The sequence below is a fragment of the Eubalaena glacialis genome, chromosome 20 (genome assembly GCF_028564815.1).
Source record: "Eubalaena glacialis isolate mEubGla1 chromosome 20, mEubGla1.1.hap2.+ XY, whole genome shotgun sequence".
NCBI lineage: Eukaryota > Metazoa > Chordata > Mammalia > Artiodactyla > Balaenidae > Eubalaena > Eubalaena glacialis.
The window spans coordinates 11,879,156-11,897,745 of record NC_083735.1 but is presented as its reverse complement, the minus strand read 5'-3'; the positions used below and the strand labels follow the sequence as shown (position 1 = coordinate 11,897,745).

General features: G+C 50.2%; 1 protein-coding gene and 1 long non-coding RNA gene across 2 annotated transcripts in view; one reads left to right on the top strand and one right to left on the bottom strand.

Moving 5' to 3' along the window:
- ERICH1 (glutamate rich 1) overlaps positions 1-741 on the bottom strand; it is a 45,920-nt gene extending 45,179 nt beyond the window's left edge. Inside the window, exon 1 of the mRNA XM_061177360.1 lies at positions 634-741. Within this exon, the coding sequence (XP_061033343.1) occupies positions 634-655 (22 nt within the window). The 5' untranslated portion in view covers positions 656-741. The remainder of the gene's footprint in view (positions 1-633) is intronic.
- Positions 742-7,684: 6,943 nt separating this feature from the next.
- The window catches only part of LOC133081153 (uncharacterized), a 225,036-nt gene continuing 214,130 nt past the window's right edge, over positions 7,685-18,590 (top strand). The window contains exon 1 of the long non-coding RNA XR_009698744.1: positions 7,685-7,736. This is a non-coding gene — a long non-coding RNA (uncharacterized LOC133081153). The remainder of the gene's footprint in view (positions 7,737-18,590) is intronic.

The window sequence follows — 18,590 nt, the reverse complement described above, 5'->3', positions numbered from 1 at the left end:
TTCATTTTAATATTAATGATTATAGGGTAATGAGAAGTTTGCTGGGCTTTCCATGAGGTGTCTGGAGTTCCCTGTATCTCTGACATTCATTCTAAGGCATGTGCCAGGTTAACCAATTAAATGTATCCATCCTGCCTTTGGTGTTGGCTAAAAATACTACCATAGCTTAGTAACACTAGTTATGTGCCCAGAAACTCAGAATCCCTGCAGGTAAATGGTTTGAGAGTCAGAATCTGGGCTTTGGGAGGAGCCCCTTACAATCCCGGGTCCCCATAGTCCCCGTCCTCACAGCCCCGGGTTCTCACAGTTCCCGTCCTCACAGCCCCGGGTCCCCATAGTCCCCGTCCTCACAGCCCCGGGTTCTCACAGCCCCGGGTCCTCACAGCCCCGGGTCCCCATAGTCCCTGTCCTCACGGCCCCGGGTCCCCATAGTCCCAGTCCTCACAGCCCCGGGTTCTCACAGCCCCGGGTTCTCACAGCCCCAGGTCCCCACGGTCCCCGTCCTCACAGCCTCCGTCCCCACAGCCCCAGGTTCCCACAGTCCTCACAGTCCCGGGTCCCCACAGTCCCGAGGGCCCAGAGTCCCCGTCCCCCAAAGCTCCCGGTCCCCACAGACCCCCGATCCCTGCCTACCGTGCTTCCGCAGCGCCGCCATGCCGGCCTCGCCGCCCCGGCGACCCCTGCGACCCCAGCCCAGGCCCGAGCAGCGCGACTGCACTTCCGGACTCCGTCCTTGTAGGCCCGTCCACAACAGCAGGCCTACCCAATCAGGATCCGGGGTCTCTGCCGCTGGACGCCAATCAGCCGCGCACCGGCTGCAGATTGGCTCTAACGCGCGCTGTGGGCATGGCCCGTGGGCGTTAGTACTCCGAGCATGCTCAGAGGGAAGGGTGTGACCGGGGTGAGCCGACCCGGGCTGCGGAGGGGTCATGGGGCGGGGTCAGCGGGAGGGGGTCAGGGGTTAGGGGGTCATCAGAAGACCGTCACTGGAAGGGGATGGGTGGGTCAGCGAGAGGTGGTGAGTGGGTCAGCAGGAGGGGAGTCAGGGGTTAGGCGGTCACTGGGAGGAAGTCAGCGCGGGGCGGGATTGTGTTCCTGGGTGACCGCCCACAGTGTTACCCTGGGTCCCAGCGCTGCACAGGGATGCGAGCAGTGGGAGGGGTCCGCTGAGCGCCCATCGGGCCAGGATCCTATCGTACCGCAGAAGCTGGGACTCAGAGCAGAGAGGAAACTGGGAAGAGGGGAGCCCGGGGGCTGCCCAGGAAGACCACCGCCCCCTGACCCCTGACCCCTGTGCCACTGACCCCTTCTGCCCGCTGTTGCGACTGCGGCAGGTGGATTTCTTCCCTGTGCTCCCCTCCAACCATTTCACCTTCTCTGGGACCTTGGTTTATTGTTTACCCTTCTTCCTTGAATCCGTTTCTTGGAGAACATATTTCCGGAGAGCCTGTCTGTGCAGGACCCTGCTATGGAAGCCGGGGCACCTCCTGACGGGCTGATGAGCAGACAAGTCCTCGTGAGACAGAGAGCACGTCACTGTCTTCCCGCCGGGAAGGGGTTTCAGAGTGCGGAGGTGGGGGGTCAGGAAGGCCTCCTGGAAGGTCATTTGAACCGGGCTTGAGGCAGAGGGAGCAAGGCTCGGTGATGTCCAGGCAAAGAGCACTCAAAGCAGAAGGGACCGTCCCGGCCTGGAGCAGCACAGGGCCCGTGCGACAGGGGCACAGGGAGCAGGGACAGCGACAGCCGCCGTCAGATAGGAAAGCGGGCGGTGCTGGGCAAGTTTGCGAAGACGCGAGCATCAGCCTTACGTTTCCCAAGCAGTCGGGTGGAGGATACGGCTGGTTTTGAGCAGAGGAGTGAAATTATCTGAAGCCCATCTTGAAGGAGTGGCTTGAGCCGCTGAGCTGAGATCAGATTTGGTGGGGGAAGCAGGAGGCCAGCTCGAGTCCATCCCTGTGAGAAGGACCCTGGTGGCTAACACCAGGGTAGTGGTGGATGAGGCTGTGGGAAGAGGTGGTTGGATTTGGATATATGTGAAGACAGAGCAAAAGAGGTTTTCTGATTGACCAAGAGTGGCTTTGGCAGGAGAGAAGTGTGGCACGGCTCCAGGTTTTGGTTTGGAAACTGGGAGGCTGGAATGGTCCCAAGGAAATGAGAAACCTCCCTGGGGGGTGGAAGGGGGGCGGTCATTGTTGGGTGGTGTGCAGTGCCAGGCATGTTAGGTTTGAGGTGCTCCTTAGACGTGTAAATGTGGGCATCAGTTAGGCAGCTGAATAGGATTTTAGGATTCAGGAGAAAGGACGAGGATGGAGATATACAGCTGGGTTTGTCTGCATGTAGGTGCATTTAAAGCTCTAAGAGGGAGTGTAGATAGAGAAGTGGTCCAAGGACAGCTCTGAGGGGCTCTAACTTCTAGAAGGTGGGGAGATGAGGAGGGAAAGGGCAGGGGGGCCGGGAGGACAGTGAGCTGTCCTGAAGCCAAGTCACGTCATCACTGGTCTGAAATGATGTTGAGGACCCATCACAGACAATTGTATTCATCAAGCGCAGGTTCTCAGTGACCTTGATTACAGTAATTTCATTGAAGTGGTAGAGGCAAAAGCTTGATGGGAATTCGGTAGAGAGAATTGCAGGAGAGAAATGGAAGATATTGGGTGCAGATCTCTCTCTGCTGGACCCAAGATGGGGTAGCAGCTGGAGGGTCCCTAAAGACAGAACACACACACACCACACATACACACATATAATCAAAAGAGGGTTGTTTAGAAAATACACATGCCACACACACCAAATTTATGTGCTGAAGGATCTGATCAAGTTGAGACTGAAAATGAGTAATGGAACACAAATGACACAATTAAAAAATGGGTCAAAGACCTTAACAGACACCTCACCAAAGATAGACAGATGGAAAATAAGCATATTGAAGGTTGCTCCACATCATATGTCATCACGGGCTGCAATTTAAAACAATGAGACACCACTACACACCTATGAGAATGCCAAATCCAGACACTGACAACATAAAGTGCTGACAAGGATGTGGAGCAACAGGAACTCTCATCATTGCTGGTGGGCACAGCCACTGTGGAAGACAGTTTGGTGGTGTCTTACCCTATGATCCATCAATCTCATTCCCCAGTATTTGCCCAAATGAGATGGAAACTTATGTGCACACAATATCCTGCACACAGATATTTATACCAGCTTTATAATTGCCAAAACCTGGAAGCACCCAAGATGTCCTTCAGCAGGTGAATGGATAAGTAAACTGTGGTGCATCCAGACAATGGGATATTATAAAGCTAAAAAGAAATGAGCTATCAAAAGCCATGAAAAGACATGGAGAAAACTTAAATGCATATCACTAAGCAAAAGAAGCCAATCTGAAAAGTCTACATACTGTATATAATTCCAACTCTATGACATTCTGGAAAAGGCAAAACTATGGAGACAGTAAAAAGATCAGTGGTTGCCAGGGGTTGGGATGGGAGGGATGAAGCACAGAGGATTTTTAGGGCAGTGAAACTACTCTGTATGATGTTATAATGGTGGAAACATGTCATTATTTATTTATCCTAACCCATAGAATATACAACCCCAAGAATGAACCCAGTGTAAACTATGGACTCTGGGTGATAGTGACACGTCAACATAGGTTCATTAGTTGTAATACATGGACCATCTAGTTTGTATGTTGATAATGGGGCGGGGGCTGTGCATGGGTAGGGGCAGAGGGCATATAGGAAATCTCTGCATCTTCTCCTCAATTTTCCTGTGAACCTAAAACCGCTCTAAAAAATCAAGTCTATTTAACAATAGATGGTGCAGGAGAGAGGGAGTGCACACAGAATGGTATCCTTGATTAATTCACACTTGACCTCGTTCTCTACTTCAGCTTCCCAACAGTGTTCAAGCAGCTCTGGACTTTCTAACCTTACAACGAGATCTTCCCAGAAACCATCTCTTTTCCTCCAGCCCTGTTCCTTTCATCTCTTTTACACCCAAACTTCTTGAAAGAGTTGACGACAAAGTCAGTCTCCACTTTGTCATCTTCGGTTGACTCTGTTGCCCATATGTGTCTCCATCTTCCTCCACTGTAACTGCTCTTGCTGAAGTCACAGAACCTCATGTCACAGGATCCAGCGCACACTTGTCGGTATCCACTCAGTGGTCTCCCAGAAGCACCATCTACCCAGCTGCAGAGACCTGGGATTCATTGGCATCCTCTCCTCCCTCTCTTCCCCCATGACCCATCGAAGAAATCACAGCAAGTGTATTCTACCTGCATCATTTCTTATTTCCACTGTCTCGTTCATGTCTTCATCATCCCTCACTATGGTTTATCCAGGCATTTCTAAATTGATCTCCCCAATTCCACTCTTGTTTCCTCACTCCCATCCCCACCTCCATCTCTTCTCCTCATAGCAGCCAAAATGACCTTTAAAAAATCTCGTTGCCATTGAAAAATCAATGACTGTAATCCATCATATTGACAAGCTAAAGAAGAAAAATCACATGATCATATCAATAGATGCAGAAAAAACATTTGACAAAATCCAATAAAATCCAAAATTCATGATAAAACTCTCATCAAACTAGGAAGAGAAGGGAGCTTCTTCAACTTGATAAAGAACATCTGCAGAAAACCTATAGCTAACATCATACTTAATGGTGAGAAACTAGATGCCACCCCGCCACCGTCAGGGATAAGGCAAGGATGCCCCTCTCACCACTTTTCAACATTGTACTGGAAGTCCCAGCTAATGCAGTAAGACATGAAAAGGAAATAAAAGGTATATAAATTGGGAAGGGAGAAATACAATTGTCTTTGTCCACAAATGACATGATTGTCTATGCAGAACATCTTATTTCCCTGCTAAAAATCCTATGTCAAATTTCATTGTATATAAGATACAACTCAGAGTCCTTAAAATGTCCTTTGAACACCCCTCACTTGCTCTCCAGATGCATTCATGCTATTCTCTCTCTCGCTCACTTTGTTCTGGTTTCTCTGACTGTTATTCCCCTGGGTCTTCAGGCCTGCTCTTCCTTCTACCTGAAATCCTTTCCCTGCCCCACTCTCTTCTTGCCTGAATCCCATTCCTTCTCCAGGGCTCTGGTAGAAGTGGCCTTCTTATTTCATGCTGGTTCTGCTGTAGAGACCCTTGCACTCACCTACGGGCACCTTAAGCCCTACAGTTCAGCCTCACGGCTTTCTCTGAAGCTGTGGGACTTACTCAACCAGAGGAACGTGGGGTGGGGGGAGCAACAGGCAATCATTGGCAGATGGAAATCAGATGGAAAAATGTCCAGCCTTTCTACTGAAGGCAGGCAGTTCTGAGGTGCATTCCACACGGTGCCTTCGGGGATCCCCAGCCAGATTGAGATCACACTCTCCACAGGGGTGGCCAACTTGATAATGCATCAATGTTAGTAACATTCCCTCCCTCTTTGTCTCACTCTTCCTGCTTCCTTTCTCGTTTCCTGCCTCACCCTCCCAAATAAACTACCTGCACCCAAATTCATGTCTCAGTACCTGTTTGTGGGAGAACCCAGAGGAAGATAAAGACTTAATGAGGATTCCCAAAAAGGGTTCTTCTCTCATCTCAGAGCTGTGTGGTTGCCCTTCTACCATTCAATAACACCCTCTACTTTCCTTTAGAAAAGTAATTATAATTTGTAATTATATGTTACTGTGCTATTTTAAAAAAATGATTCTCTTTCTAGACTGGAAGCTCCAGGGGCCAGAGACGGCTTCTCGGCTTCTCTGTTTTGCTCACATTTTGACAGACATGATGGGCACTCAGTACATTTTTCTTATTTTTGTTGTTGCTCTTGCATGAATGAATAAATAAATGAATTTTTAAAAGATGAAAGGATGAAATCAACAAGGACCTACTGTATAGACAGGGAACTCTACTCAATACTCTGTAATAACCTATATGAAAAAGAATAGATATATGTGTAACTAAATCACTTTGCTGTACACCTGAAACTAACACAACATTGTAAATCAACTATACTCCAATATAAAATAAAAATTAAAAAATTAATTAATTAATTTAAGAAAGATGAAAGGATGAGGACAAATATGGAGAGGAGGGAAGTAAAGGGAAAGTACATTTTAAAGTTAAAAAATTGATCTAGAACTTAGATTTGTGGTTGAGGTTTGGAACGCACAATTCATTGGTTTTGACAGAGGAGACAAGTTGGAAGATAAACACTAAGGAGAAATGTGATTGTGGGCAGGTTTCTTTAGTTCATCTTGTATCCGCTCCCTCAGCATTTGGAACTCTGCTATGAAGATAAGCTGCAATTGATTAATGTGAGTGATCAATTATATAAAGAAATATTATAGAGACAGTGCTCTTATTTAAAGATCTTAGAATTTCTGGAAAAGATTGGTTAGTCTCATCCCAAATATTTTTGGTCGCCTGATTCTCTTTTCCTATTCTAATCCCTGCCCATTTTCCTATAAACTTTCATCTTGGTGTTTTCTCTTATTCTAGAAACTTTCACGTCTTTAATCTCATTTAAACTTCACAACAGCCCAGTTAGAGACGTGGAAAGCTCCGTTTTGCAGATGTATTAAAAACCGGGGCTCTGGGACTGGCCCAAGGTCAGGTAAAACACAGGGATAAGCGGGAACGAAGCCAGTTGGCCTCTGGTTACCGGTGCGGCGGCTTCACGCTAGGCCATGGTAACTTTCCCTCCCCCTGGCAGTCCCACCCTGGAAGGGCATTCCCATTAATTTAATCCCAGTCTATCAAAACATGGCCAAAGTCGCTAAATTGTTCCAGTTCGCTGCAGGTCGTGAACAGAATTTCTACTGAACCGATTCTCCTTCCTTATCCCCCGGCTGCTGTGGTCTTTGCGCTCTGGGAGCGGACACGCGAAGGCGTCCAGACCCCATCGCCCCAGGTTTACCGACAGAGAGACGCTGTTTCTGGGCCTGGGGACGCCGTGGTGACCCTTCTTCCCTGCGAAGACACGGCGGCATGTTTCTCTACGGGGAGGAGCGCGCATGGAAAGGTGGAGGCTCGGTTTAGGTAGCAGGAGGGGCAGCCCATCGATACCCTTGCCAACATGTAGGATACACATCTCTCCGCGTCCTCTGTGCCGCGTGAGCATCCCGGGTATGGGGAAGACTTTACCCCGTCCACGAATCCCTCGCACGATGCGCCCGCGTGTCACTCCTCCCGCTCCCGAGCGGGCCGCGCTGTGCCAGGTGTCGGGGTGCGTGTCGGACGCGCGGGCTGACTTTCCAGCGCCGTGAGCACCTGCTCCGCGTGCAGCGGTGAGGCCGCTGCCCCCGGGAGCCACTCGGGCGCCTCCTGTCCCCCGCCGTCCCCGCGTGACCCGTCGCTCCCCGCGCAACAGTTGGCGGGGCGGGCGGTGCGCGCGCTCCCCGGGCCGTGCGCGCGAGGCGCGCCAGGCGGCCGGGCCGCAAGCGCGGGCCGGGGTCGCGGCGCAGAGGCCTGGCGCTCCCCCAGGCGCGGGCCCGGCCCCTTTCCAGATGCTGCCGCGCGCCGGCCGCCCCCCCGTGCGCCGGTGCCTCCCCGGGCGCCCAGTGCGCAGGCGCCGGCCGTGAGGACCGACAGTGCGCTGGGCTCTAGCGGGTTGGAGCGGCGGCAGTGGAGGGGACGCGCGGGCTGGCGAACTGACGGGCGGACGGGCCATGTCGCCCCGCACCTGCTGAACTGGAGCACCCGAGGATGTCTGCGCTGAGGAAGGTGCGAGCCACCGGGACCGGAGCCGCGCGGGGACGGGGCTAGGGGCGCGAGAACCGTCGGGGGTTGCGGGGGAGAAGGCTGCCCGGCGGGACGGACCGCTGGGGCCCCGCGAGGGCGGCTGGGTGAGGGGCGGGGACCCCGGGGCAGCCTGTGCACTGGGTCCCCTCACCCTGAGCTGCAGGGCGTGCGGGAGCGGGCGCAGAGCGGGGCGTCATGGATGGGTGACATTCTCCGCTCGGCCCGGCAAGCTGGGGGACCCGCGGGGACCCGGGAGGAAGCGCCGGCCGGCGAGGGGCTGCGCGCCAGGCTCCGGCTGGGCACCGCGAGGGGATGGGGGCGGCAGGCAGCAAACTGCGCCCCCTCCCCCCGCCCGGCGCAGGCGGGGACGCCGACCGCCCCTGGGAACGCGTGGAAGGCGCCGGGAGCCCGGGCTCCGCGCGGGGGGCGCGGGGGGCGCGCGGCCGGGCGGCGGGAGGGGTCACTGGCGCCGGGGCGCGGCGCCCGGGGGGCTGGAGGAGCGCGTCGGGAGGGCGGCCTCCGGCTCTCCGAGTGGGAGCGGAGCGCGGGGGCTTTTTCGGGGCGGTTGCTAAGCGAGCCGCTACCCGGCGCAGGATTCTGTAACCAAGCCTCCCCCGGCAGCGGCTGTTGCCGTTCTGGGCTCGCTCGCTAACGGTAGCAGGAGAAATAAGGAGGCTGTCATTATTACAGCCTGGGCGGCGAGGGGCGGGAGCGGCAGGCACGGGGGCCGCCTGGCGGGCCAGCTGGGTGCCCGGCGCCCGGCCCCCGGCTCCCGCGTGCGGCGCCGAGAGACGCGGAGCAGAGTGGACGGGACCCGGCGGGGGCTGGGTGAAGAGTCGGGGGTGGGGTGGGGGCCCGCGGGTTCGCCGGCGGAGAGCGGCGAGAACCAGCTCCGGGGGGCGACCTGCGTCGGAAAGTCGGGAGCCGCTTCTCTGGCGCCCGCGCTTCGCCGGAACGTGGTCCGGCCGCCTGGGTGTCGCTTCCCTGGTGAATGGCGACTCGGCCGGGCTCCGGATTCGGAATTCGGGACTTGCCGGCGCGGCTAGCTCGGATCGATCAAAAATAAAGCGATCGGGATCGAGTCCTTCCTGTGATTAATTCTGCCAGCACGGGCTGTGGGTGGTTTTGGAGCCGGAAATGTAAAGCGCACCTGCTTTTTCTGCCATCTGAGGAGGACTTCAGCCTAGGACTTTCCCGAGGGGCCTCAGCGCCGGGGGTCTTGGGGCTTTGCTCAGGGTAACCAGCTCGTGTGTCCTCTTGGACAGTGTGTCTGATTGGAACTCGCGGGCCTGGTAATCTATGACTTAAGGAAGACTCTTGCTTGCAGATGAGAATCGATTGTATTAGTTATTAGAAACCCCCCTGGCATCTCAGCATGGCCTGAGAGAGCCCACAGCCTCATCCAAAAGGACTCTTTCTCTGTCTCAAAGCCGACACCACAGAGCCGTCTCCCCTCCCCCGACACCTTGGAAGGAACAACATTTGGATTTGAGGTTAATGTGCGTTACAACACCATTTTCATTCTACTTCCTTTATATTCTCCGCAAAAGGTAATAGGTAACCAAGGCGAAAAATGGTGAAATGATGAAAAAAATGGTGATTTTTGGCAGGTCAAGCTGTTTCTCTGGTGTTTAAAAAAAATGTCATTAATCAGGATTTTCCAGTAGCCAAATTGTCTTGTGCAGGTGGCTGGGTGACTCACAGATTTAGCTCTGATAGTAATTGTAGAGTGTGTGTACCACTTCCTTTTAGAGGGTGTGACTTTCTCATTGCTTGGAAGGGAACAAATTAGAATATTTTATACCCCACATCTGGAAGCAGGGCCAGCAGGCTGTGGGGAACACTCTCTGCTCAGGCACATCTGGGCTGGGAGAGGTGTGGACCCAGTGAATGAAAACAGAAGAAATAGTCCTGTCCTGAAGCACGCAGCCCCTTCCCACCAGCACTTTCGAGTCCCGTCCCAGGTCAGGAGTTCCATCAACGGGGGGGGGGGGTTTCTCCTCTGTGATCCCCCGTCAAGGGAGGCCTGCTTTGTGTCTGCGAGCCCCTCCTTCCCCCTCGTGCCCTCTTGTCCTTAATTTCCTCTGTTCTTGGTTAAGAAATCGATAAGCATTGGATGACTTACCCTAGCCATCTATCATGTCATATCTGCAGATTACATTTTAGGTTAAAGAGCAAAATGAATTCTACGTAAATAATCCGAAGTGTTGAAGGAATTTAAGTTTTCTCACCACAAAGATGTTTTCTGAAATACGCATTCTATCCTATTCGATTTTCAATGCTGGTAATCATTTATTCCCTTTCCTTCCACTTACAGTATAACTATCCAAAGTGGCCGGAGATAGAAGTAAACATGTACTTATTCACCAATGTGTTTGTGCCTTAGGTTTCTTGTGTTGTAGGCGAATTAATAACAATATATCTTATTTTTATAGAATTTAGATTGCTTTGCATGATTTCTCCCCAGTGACATAAATATGTCCTCCTATGGCAGTCTATTGCTTCTCCTATTTTTGTCTACTTCATTTTTGAAATTGGTGGAAATTTCACATTAAATACTAAAAGTGAAAAAGCACTTTGCACAATTTAAGTCACATTAGATTTTGGATACCCAGAATCCAACCAATTCTGAAACTAAATTCTAACATTTTAAAGCTTGTTAGAGGATTTGTTATCTGTGTTTTTAACAGAGTGTCTTCCATCGTGTGCCTACATGATGAAATTGAAGAAATGCTGTAATTCTTTCATATTTGAGGAAAAACTTCATGATTTCTCAGTCACTCAAGGAGTTGAGTGATATACACTTTGATCATAGATTTTAAAGGGAAATTAATTAAATGTATTATTTATTGACCCTTGGAATGGATATGCCATGGTCATTCACTGGATACAATAAAAATAACTATGATTCATCATTTTGGCCAGATGGGAGTCATATTTAAAACATTGGCAGCATGTTGGTTATAAAAGAATTATGGGCCACCCAAAAGGAAGTTAGCGGGCAAAGCATTCTCTGCAGTTAAAAATCATTCTGATCAACCACAGCTTTACATACAAGTTGTTTTTATCATGTAACCATATTTCCAGCAGATCGCCAGCTTTTAAAGTAGGTGTCGTTGTCTTCTGGGCATGTGTGTCACAAAGACTGAGCACGGTAGCTTCCAGTTTATTCATGGCAGACACTCTCGTTTACGGGGAGCTAAGCGTGTGGGCTTTGGCGTCGACGGGTATGGTTGGGGGGTGCAGATTCCCCCCTAAATCCTGCATCTGCCGTTAGGAGAGCCTTTACCTTTACAGCACCCTTCCCTTCCAGGGCTTAACACCAGTGACAAACAGCAAGTTTGGAGCCGGTGTTAATCTCCTGGGCCAAGGCAGCGGTATCCGCGTGTAAGACCAGTTGTCCCTTTCTCTGCGGGGCCTGTGCCCTGGCCGCACCTGCTGTGAAGAGCCTCGTCAGGCAGCAGCTCCAGGGCCCTTGAGGACCCTCACCCTCAGCCCGGGAGGGCGCTTCCCGTTTCTGGAGGTTCCGACATTCCCGCAGGGAGCTTCAGTTGCGGTTCCTCTTGAGAGAATGCATCTCCTGGGAAGCGTCCCCAGTTAGTTTCTCCAGACCTTTGCTCTTGCACCATCGTCTTTCTTGGGGGGTCTCCAAGGAGCTGAACTTACCAGGCTGACTGCAGACGGCTTCTGTGGTCTACGCTGCCTGGCCCTGCAGGATACCTGCACGCTGCTCTCTTCGGAGAGCCGGCCTTGCCCACTTCTAGGGTGTGGCTGCTTTGGCGGGCTCCTGGCTGCGTAAGGAGGTCAGGACCCCACCCCCCCTCCGGGAAGAGCACGGCGTTTCCTCTCAGCCAAGAATGGAGCGCTTTAGGAGGTCAATCTAAAAGGATATAGGTCCATCACATGCAGCCTGGGGCGGAGTGGCCTGTCCATCCTGGGAAGCCAGTACCCAGGACAGCAGGGCCGTGGACCGACGCACTTGGTCCTACGACGTCACTGAGGTCCAGAGTCAGGTAGGGCTTGAAACTGCCATTACCGTGGGTTCTGTGCTGACCACCCAATGGGATGTAAAGGTTTTTAGTTTCCTGAAAAATTTCCTCTTTAAAGCTCTCATTGTGGGGTGACATTTATCCATCATCCGGTGACACTTTTGTCTGGTATGCCTTTTTGTGTGTATCCACAGAAAAAAAAAAAAGTAATTTTTGTTAAAAAGGAATAAGTACTTGCAACCAGCCCATGCATAAAATTATAGCAAAATTTGTTAAAAAGTAACTTTGTAAATCTAAGTGGTCATTATCTTTAAAACATGTGCCATACTCTGCACAAAAGAAAAAAAATATTGAAATGATCTCCTAGCACCCATGGAGTACACATTTTAAGCCAGGCAACATAAAATTATCCTCTTGTGCCTAATGGACATTTGTCCTACTAGTTTTGTACGATGCCAACCAGCAGCTTTTTATACTGGCCACGTAGGTAGTGATTAGGAGTGAGGGTGAGGGTTCTGGAGTCAGACAGCCTGGGTGGCTGCGTGGCACTGGCAGTTTATTTGCCCTCATTATATTTTTGTCCTTCATCACTAAATGAGGGACAGATCCAATATTAACATGGTAGTGTTGTCAGGAGGATTAAATGAATTGATGAGAGTAAGGCAGTTAGAACAGCATACATAGTAAATGCCCAACATGTGTCCACTATTTTGATCATGAAGAAATGAAATTGGGGCCCAGTTTGGGCCATCCTGCATTGGACGTAATCAAGCCACTCTCCAAATTCCCATAAAACTTAGGTATTTATTATTTCCAGTCTTCTTTTACTTTCTTATATATCTGTTTTGCCACCTCTTTCCAAAAAGTTTTTTGACTCACTGACAAAAGGACAAGGTCCAAGAAACGAAATAAAGTAGAAATAGGCAATCAGAGCAAACAAATATGGTAACCACAAGGGTTAACATAGTCCTCTGGGCATCAATTTTGAGTCGGAGTTTCCCGGAAGCCAACTCAACAAAACCGGAAGACACAGGCCCTCGCTTGGTTCCCTTGTGGGGTGGACATTGCATACTCGCTTTTCAGTGAAGAAAAGGTTTTCCCGAGTGCTGAATCGTAAAAGATGCTCTCGTGGTTGACTTTGTATAGAGGGGTTGGGTTAGATCATATACATCAGTTATACAAACACAGAAGTGTTTTCCATGATTACAGTAGACTTTGAAGGAAAGCAAAACATACACAGGCAACTCGTAAGAGGTGCAGTGACCTTTTCCTCGTATTTCTGTGTTCCCTCCCTGACCAGATGGGAAACTGTGGATTCGGGAGACGGGCTCCGAGCTCTGGACCTCTCCCTGGTCTACTTCAGCTTAGCATTTATATGTGGGTTCGAGTTGTGTGTCTTGGGGAAAACTCAGATCTCTCAGGTCACATGTATCTTATTTCCCACTGTGCTTTCACGTAAATCAAGTGTCCCAGCCTAAGACAAGGCCCCTGGAGCAGACGCATCGTCGTCGCTGCTGTCCCCACTTCCTCGCCATCCACCCCGCCTGGCGGGGAGCAGAGCTCCAGCCCCCAGGGCGCAGGAGCTATTTCAGCAGCTCCTCCTGATGCCATCGGAAGGCCCAGTGCCTTCCCTGTGTGCTTGCGATGGGGGTGACCCTCACGCGCCCCAAGGGGAACCCCCGGCTTGTCTTGCCCTTCAGGAGGACAGCCTGCCCTTCTCAGCCCTGGGCCTGCCTGTGTGCTGCTGTGAATGGACAGGCGCGTGAAGGGCACGCTGCTCCCCGTGGTGTTTACCAGACTCATCACTGCCCTTGCTTGGTGGGGAAGACTCTCCCTCACCAGCACTGGTTTTTCTTTTCTACGTTTTCCTCATATTTGTCCTCTCAGACCTCGAACTGCATGTTCCCAGACCCTGGATGCCACTGCTCAGCCACTGGGGTCCCTGGGCCTCAGGGACGTTCCTGGGGAGACCCTGTTCCTGCTCCTGCCAGGAGAAACAGGGAACGGATGGATTTGGCAACCTCACAATTCCCACCATAGCATTTTAGATCATATCGCTCAATAAACGTTCGAATGGATAAATAGATCCATAAGCAGCTGACACTTCGCACAGTAGAGAAAGGTTCCTCAGTTACGGGCGGGCTTTACCTCTTGCTTCTCCAAGTTGCATGAGTCTCACCAAGACAGGACACCTCACAAGCACGTCAATGGATTTGCTTGTTTTATGAAACTTTTGGCTCTTTAAAAATAATTTCCATTTTCTGCCATCCTTTGTAATATTTTGACAGTTTCTAAATAAATTTCTGAATATCTGTTTTCTGATTCTATTAAAAACTTAATAATGAATCCATATTATAGATAATTTAGACGTTTTCATAAACAGTTGAATGTTGTACCGTCAAGCTTCCACTGTGACCGTTGTATAACATTCCTGCATCTACAACATAATCGTCTAGATTATTACTGTGGTTAGGTTCAAAGTTTTATTTTTGTTGTGAGAGATGGGTTATGCAGCTCTTTAAAGCAACCAAACAGTAATTCTTAGTCTTCAATTCATCCACTTGCTTGTTTCTCCAATGGTATTTTATTAAAAGTCACAGTAGGCACTCCATTAAAAAAAAAAAAAATCTTCTTTTGCATATAACTAGTCCCAGCAATTTCACTTCTGGGAACGTACCCTAAGGGAATAATCATGAATTTACAGGAAATCAGCTAAACAGATGTTCACTCCAGTTTTGTTCCATAGTAAAATATTGGAAAATAGCAATAACCGGAGATTGGATAAATTCATTATGATATAGCATCGTAAAAAAATACACAGCCATTAAAAAGATGAAGACTAAATGTTTAATACTGCAGAGGGGTGTCCGTATCCCGTTAGGTGAAGGAACCAGGTTACGAAACAGCACGCACAGCACCCTCGTCTCTTCCCTGAAGCTGCTATGTGGGAGACACAGCAGGGAGTCTGGAAGGACCCAGCAGCTGGGGGGGGGCGTTGCGGGGAGGGGGGTGTCACCCAGTGGCATCAGCACCTTGCTCGGGATCCAGCCCTCGTCCCAGAGCAGTCTGCGCCACCCAGCACCACCCGCCACCTGCCGCCCGCGTGACTGAGTCCCCTCTTGAGGCCCAGCCTTGCTGCTCCCTCCGTGCCATTCCCTGAGCAGCTGGCCTGGGAGGCTTGGTGCTGGGCCCTTCGCACGGCCCGTGCCTGCGCTCCCCATATGTCAAGGGCGCGTCCCTCTTTGGGGTCCGATAGCTGCTGTATCAAAGACCCTCTGAAGCAGTTGTGGGGTAACGTGGCACAAGTTGGCTTCCAGGTCACGTCAAGTCAGGACAGGTTTTCTTGGTCCCCCAAATGGTCATTCTGTAACCAGGCTCTTTCTGTCTGGTGGCTCTGCCGCCATGATCCTCATCCAACCAGGAGAGGGAAGAGCTGGGGGACCACGCGGGTGTGGCCTGGGAGCACACGCACCACTTCTGCTCCTGTTCCCTTGGCCTCTGTCGTGTGCTACACGCACCTCACGGGAGGTGGGAAAGAAGAGCAAAGGGTTTGTGATCAGCTGACTGTTTTGCGAAGCCTCCCTTGTTTCATTTATGGAGTGAAGAGACCTTCCCTAGAACGTCTCCAGAAGTCTTTACCTCCTATCCTGTCATGCCTGACCGGTTTCGGAGAGAAGGATGGGATCATTGTTTGGGTTTAGGTTCATCTTAAGCCGCCCCTCAGGCTGTGCCTGGTGCCCCTGAGGCCACGCAGATGAGGGTGACCCCTGGGGAAAAGCTGATTTCCCTTAGAAATCAAGAGGGGGATGGCTATCTGGATATCTACCAATAGTGTCTATTACACGGCTATTGTGAATTTATAAATTGCCTGGGGCACAGCATAACACTTCTGTAATCTAATAATGTGTTAAAGGAATCTTTATGCATCCGTGCAGTGAAGGATTGCAGAGCTGTTGTAAAGCGAATAGGACAGAGAAAGACCTTCTGATGACCCACTAGACCCGCCGTAACTAGTACACCTTCGATCAGTTGCCCATACGGCCATCGTCTGATGGAATTCACGTGTCAGGGTTCTCAAGTCCCAGAAACAAAGTCCCACTAACTTTAGCACGACGGACCCCACTGGCAGGACCTGGACCAGCTCTCAGCCGAGGGGAGGCTGAAGAAGCTTCAGGAAGGTAGGAGCCCCGTGGCAGGGGTGCGGAAGCCTCCCCCGAGCATCCCTCAGAGCTTTGTCCCTGCCTTGCTCTGAGAGGTGGAGCATCCCGGGGCTGCCCCGTTTCAGCCTGAGGCGTGCGGGGCACCTGGGTTGGGGATGGCAGTGGGCCAGGCAGACATATGCAGTCTTATCCCATGACCCAAAGGGGAAACCCTTGCCTGGCCTTTCCCCAGTAGAGCACTGGAGTCCAAACTGGGAGGAAGGTGAGAGATATAGCAGCTCGTGTCATGCTATAACATGCTTATGTTTTTAAAAGAGACACCCACATAGGGACATTGGGTAAAATCAAGGTCCACGGTGTCAGACGTCTAGCAGTGTCCCCAGAGACGACTCAGATTATTAATTGTGGGCAGTGCGCACAGCCCATTCTTTGGCTCTGCCTCTGAGCTGCCGTTCCATCCTTTACAGGTTTTCTCTGTTCTAGGGCTAGGATATGCTTTGGAAAGCATTCAGTGTTTTTCCGGGAAACAAAAATAGGCAAAACCCGGAGGTCAGTGCTTTACTGTCAGACTTGGTAACGCATTTCCTTGGCTACCAGATCTTCTCTTTGTTATATTTATTCCACTTTTGGAGACTCTTCTCTCCTGTGATATATTTTGTTCTGTCATAGCTGTGGTGAATTGGGGGCTGGTTGGGCTGCTTTCGTACATTTTTCTTTTCTTTTTTTTCTGGTCATCTAATCTGCTAAATATTTAGAAATTATAGAGAAGCACAAATTAATGACTTGGAAGTCACCAATAATTCCGTGACCTAGAAATAATTACAGTTGTGTCTTCTTATTCTTTAAACCCAAAGTGGGAACTGTCCTGGGTTGTTTTTGTTTGTTTGTTTTTTCACTTTATATTCTTTTCTGAGAACTTGCCCAAATTTTCAAAATAGTCTTTGACAGTTTGATTTTAATTGAAGTATAATATTCCAGTATGCAGTGTTATTCAGCCATTCCCCTATTGCTCAATGTTTAAGTTGCTTGCAAAAATTTTTGGCCGTTAATCTGTGATTAATATCTTTTTTGATGTTTTCTGAAAGTGTAATTTTTCTCTAGTAAATTCCTAAAACAGAATTACTGGGTTAATGGATGTATCTAGTGTATTAGGGCTGCTGTACCAAATTACCACAAACTCGGGCTTAAAACTACAGGAAACAAGAGAAGCCCGAAATCAAGGCATTCCAGAGCTGCATTCCCTCCAGAGGGCCCAGGAAAAGATCCTTCCTGCCTCTTCCAGCTTCTGGTGCCTGACCCGGCTCCCTTGGCTTGTGGTCACATCACTCCCATCTCTGCCCTGTCTTCACGGGCCATCTCCTCTGCGTCTGTGTCTCCCGTTCTGTCCACCTCGAATCTCTCTCCTAAGGATACTAGTCATTGGACCCAGGGCCCACTCAGATAATCCAGGATTTTCTCCTCACGTCAAGGTTCTTAATTTCATCACAACTGAAAAAGACCTCTTTTCCAAATAAGGTCATGCTTGTAGATTCCAGAGATTTCCATGGTGACACCCACATACAGTGGGTACGAACATTCCATGAACCTTGAACCTGCTGGTGGCCAGAGCCTCCCGCCAGTGTTGAATACGAGGCTCATTTTGCTGCCACCTCGCCAAGTACAGGGAAAAGGGCAGCCGACTGTGCCACAGGTAGGGCTTTGTAAGGGCAACAAAGGAAACCAAGCAAAGAGCAGCAAAGGAAAGGGTCAGTAGATTCGACCAGAGCTCGTGGGAGCTTCTCTTTGCCCACCCAAGTAAGGCTGCATGGTGAGCCTGGAGCGCGGTCCTTCTCATCCTGAAAAACAGGCTAATTCCTTTACATGCAAAGGTTTTTCAAGTGTGCATAAAAGTGGATGGGGAAAAAAACCAAGAAATTGGTGAAGGGGTCTGTAAGCATTTGAGAATGAGAACCGCTAGTGAATGGTAACAAGAAGGCAAATTAAAACATCACTTTTTAAAAAACTTATCAAATGGGTTATTATTTTAAAAATACCACACATTTTCAGTGTTGGATTTTCAAGGCCTCTGTTGGTTTGCATCCTTCAATCTTCCCAAATGTGCCTGTGGTGGCATTTTGTTGCTGGGCGCCCGGTCCCTCCTGGGCTTGCTGACCAGAGAACCTTGTGTTCCAACTTTATAATAAATGTAGATTTCCTGTTTCAAAGGTTTAATGGGATAGCATTTTTAAAAAGAATTGAAGCTGGCTAAATTTAGTGTCTGAAAAATGTCCAGATCGAAAATAGCTCTATTCCAAAATATCTGTCTCCAGGCCTGTGCTGTTTGGGGCTTTGGGAAGGTGAAAGTTTCTGCTTCCTGTCCCATCAGCAAACAGGTGTCACCAGCCATGCGCTCTCATGACAGCCTGTCACTGAGAAGGTCCTCGTTCCTCGTGCGCTGGCCGGCCTCTTCCATTGGGGCATAATTGCCCGAGGTGGTGCGTTGCTTCTGACATGGCCCTGATGATCCATGAGGAGGGTCACTTTCCTCTCCTCCTCTCTTCTTCCTACTGGTCCTTATTCTTGGCTCTTCTGAAGACTTTAAATGAGATGAATCATAATGTTAAAAAACATAAGGCTTTTTCTGGGATTCCTTTCCCTTTCTTCATTCTTACAGTAAGTGTTAAACTTCTGCTTCGTCTTATTTTTTC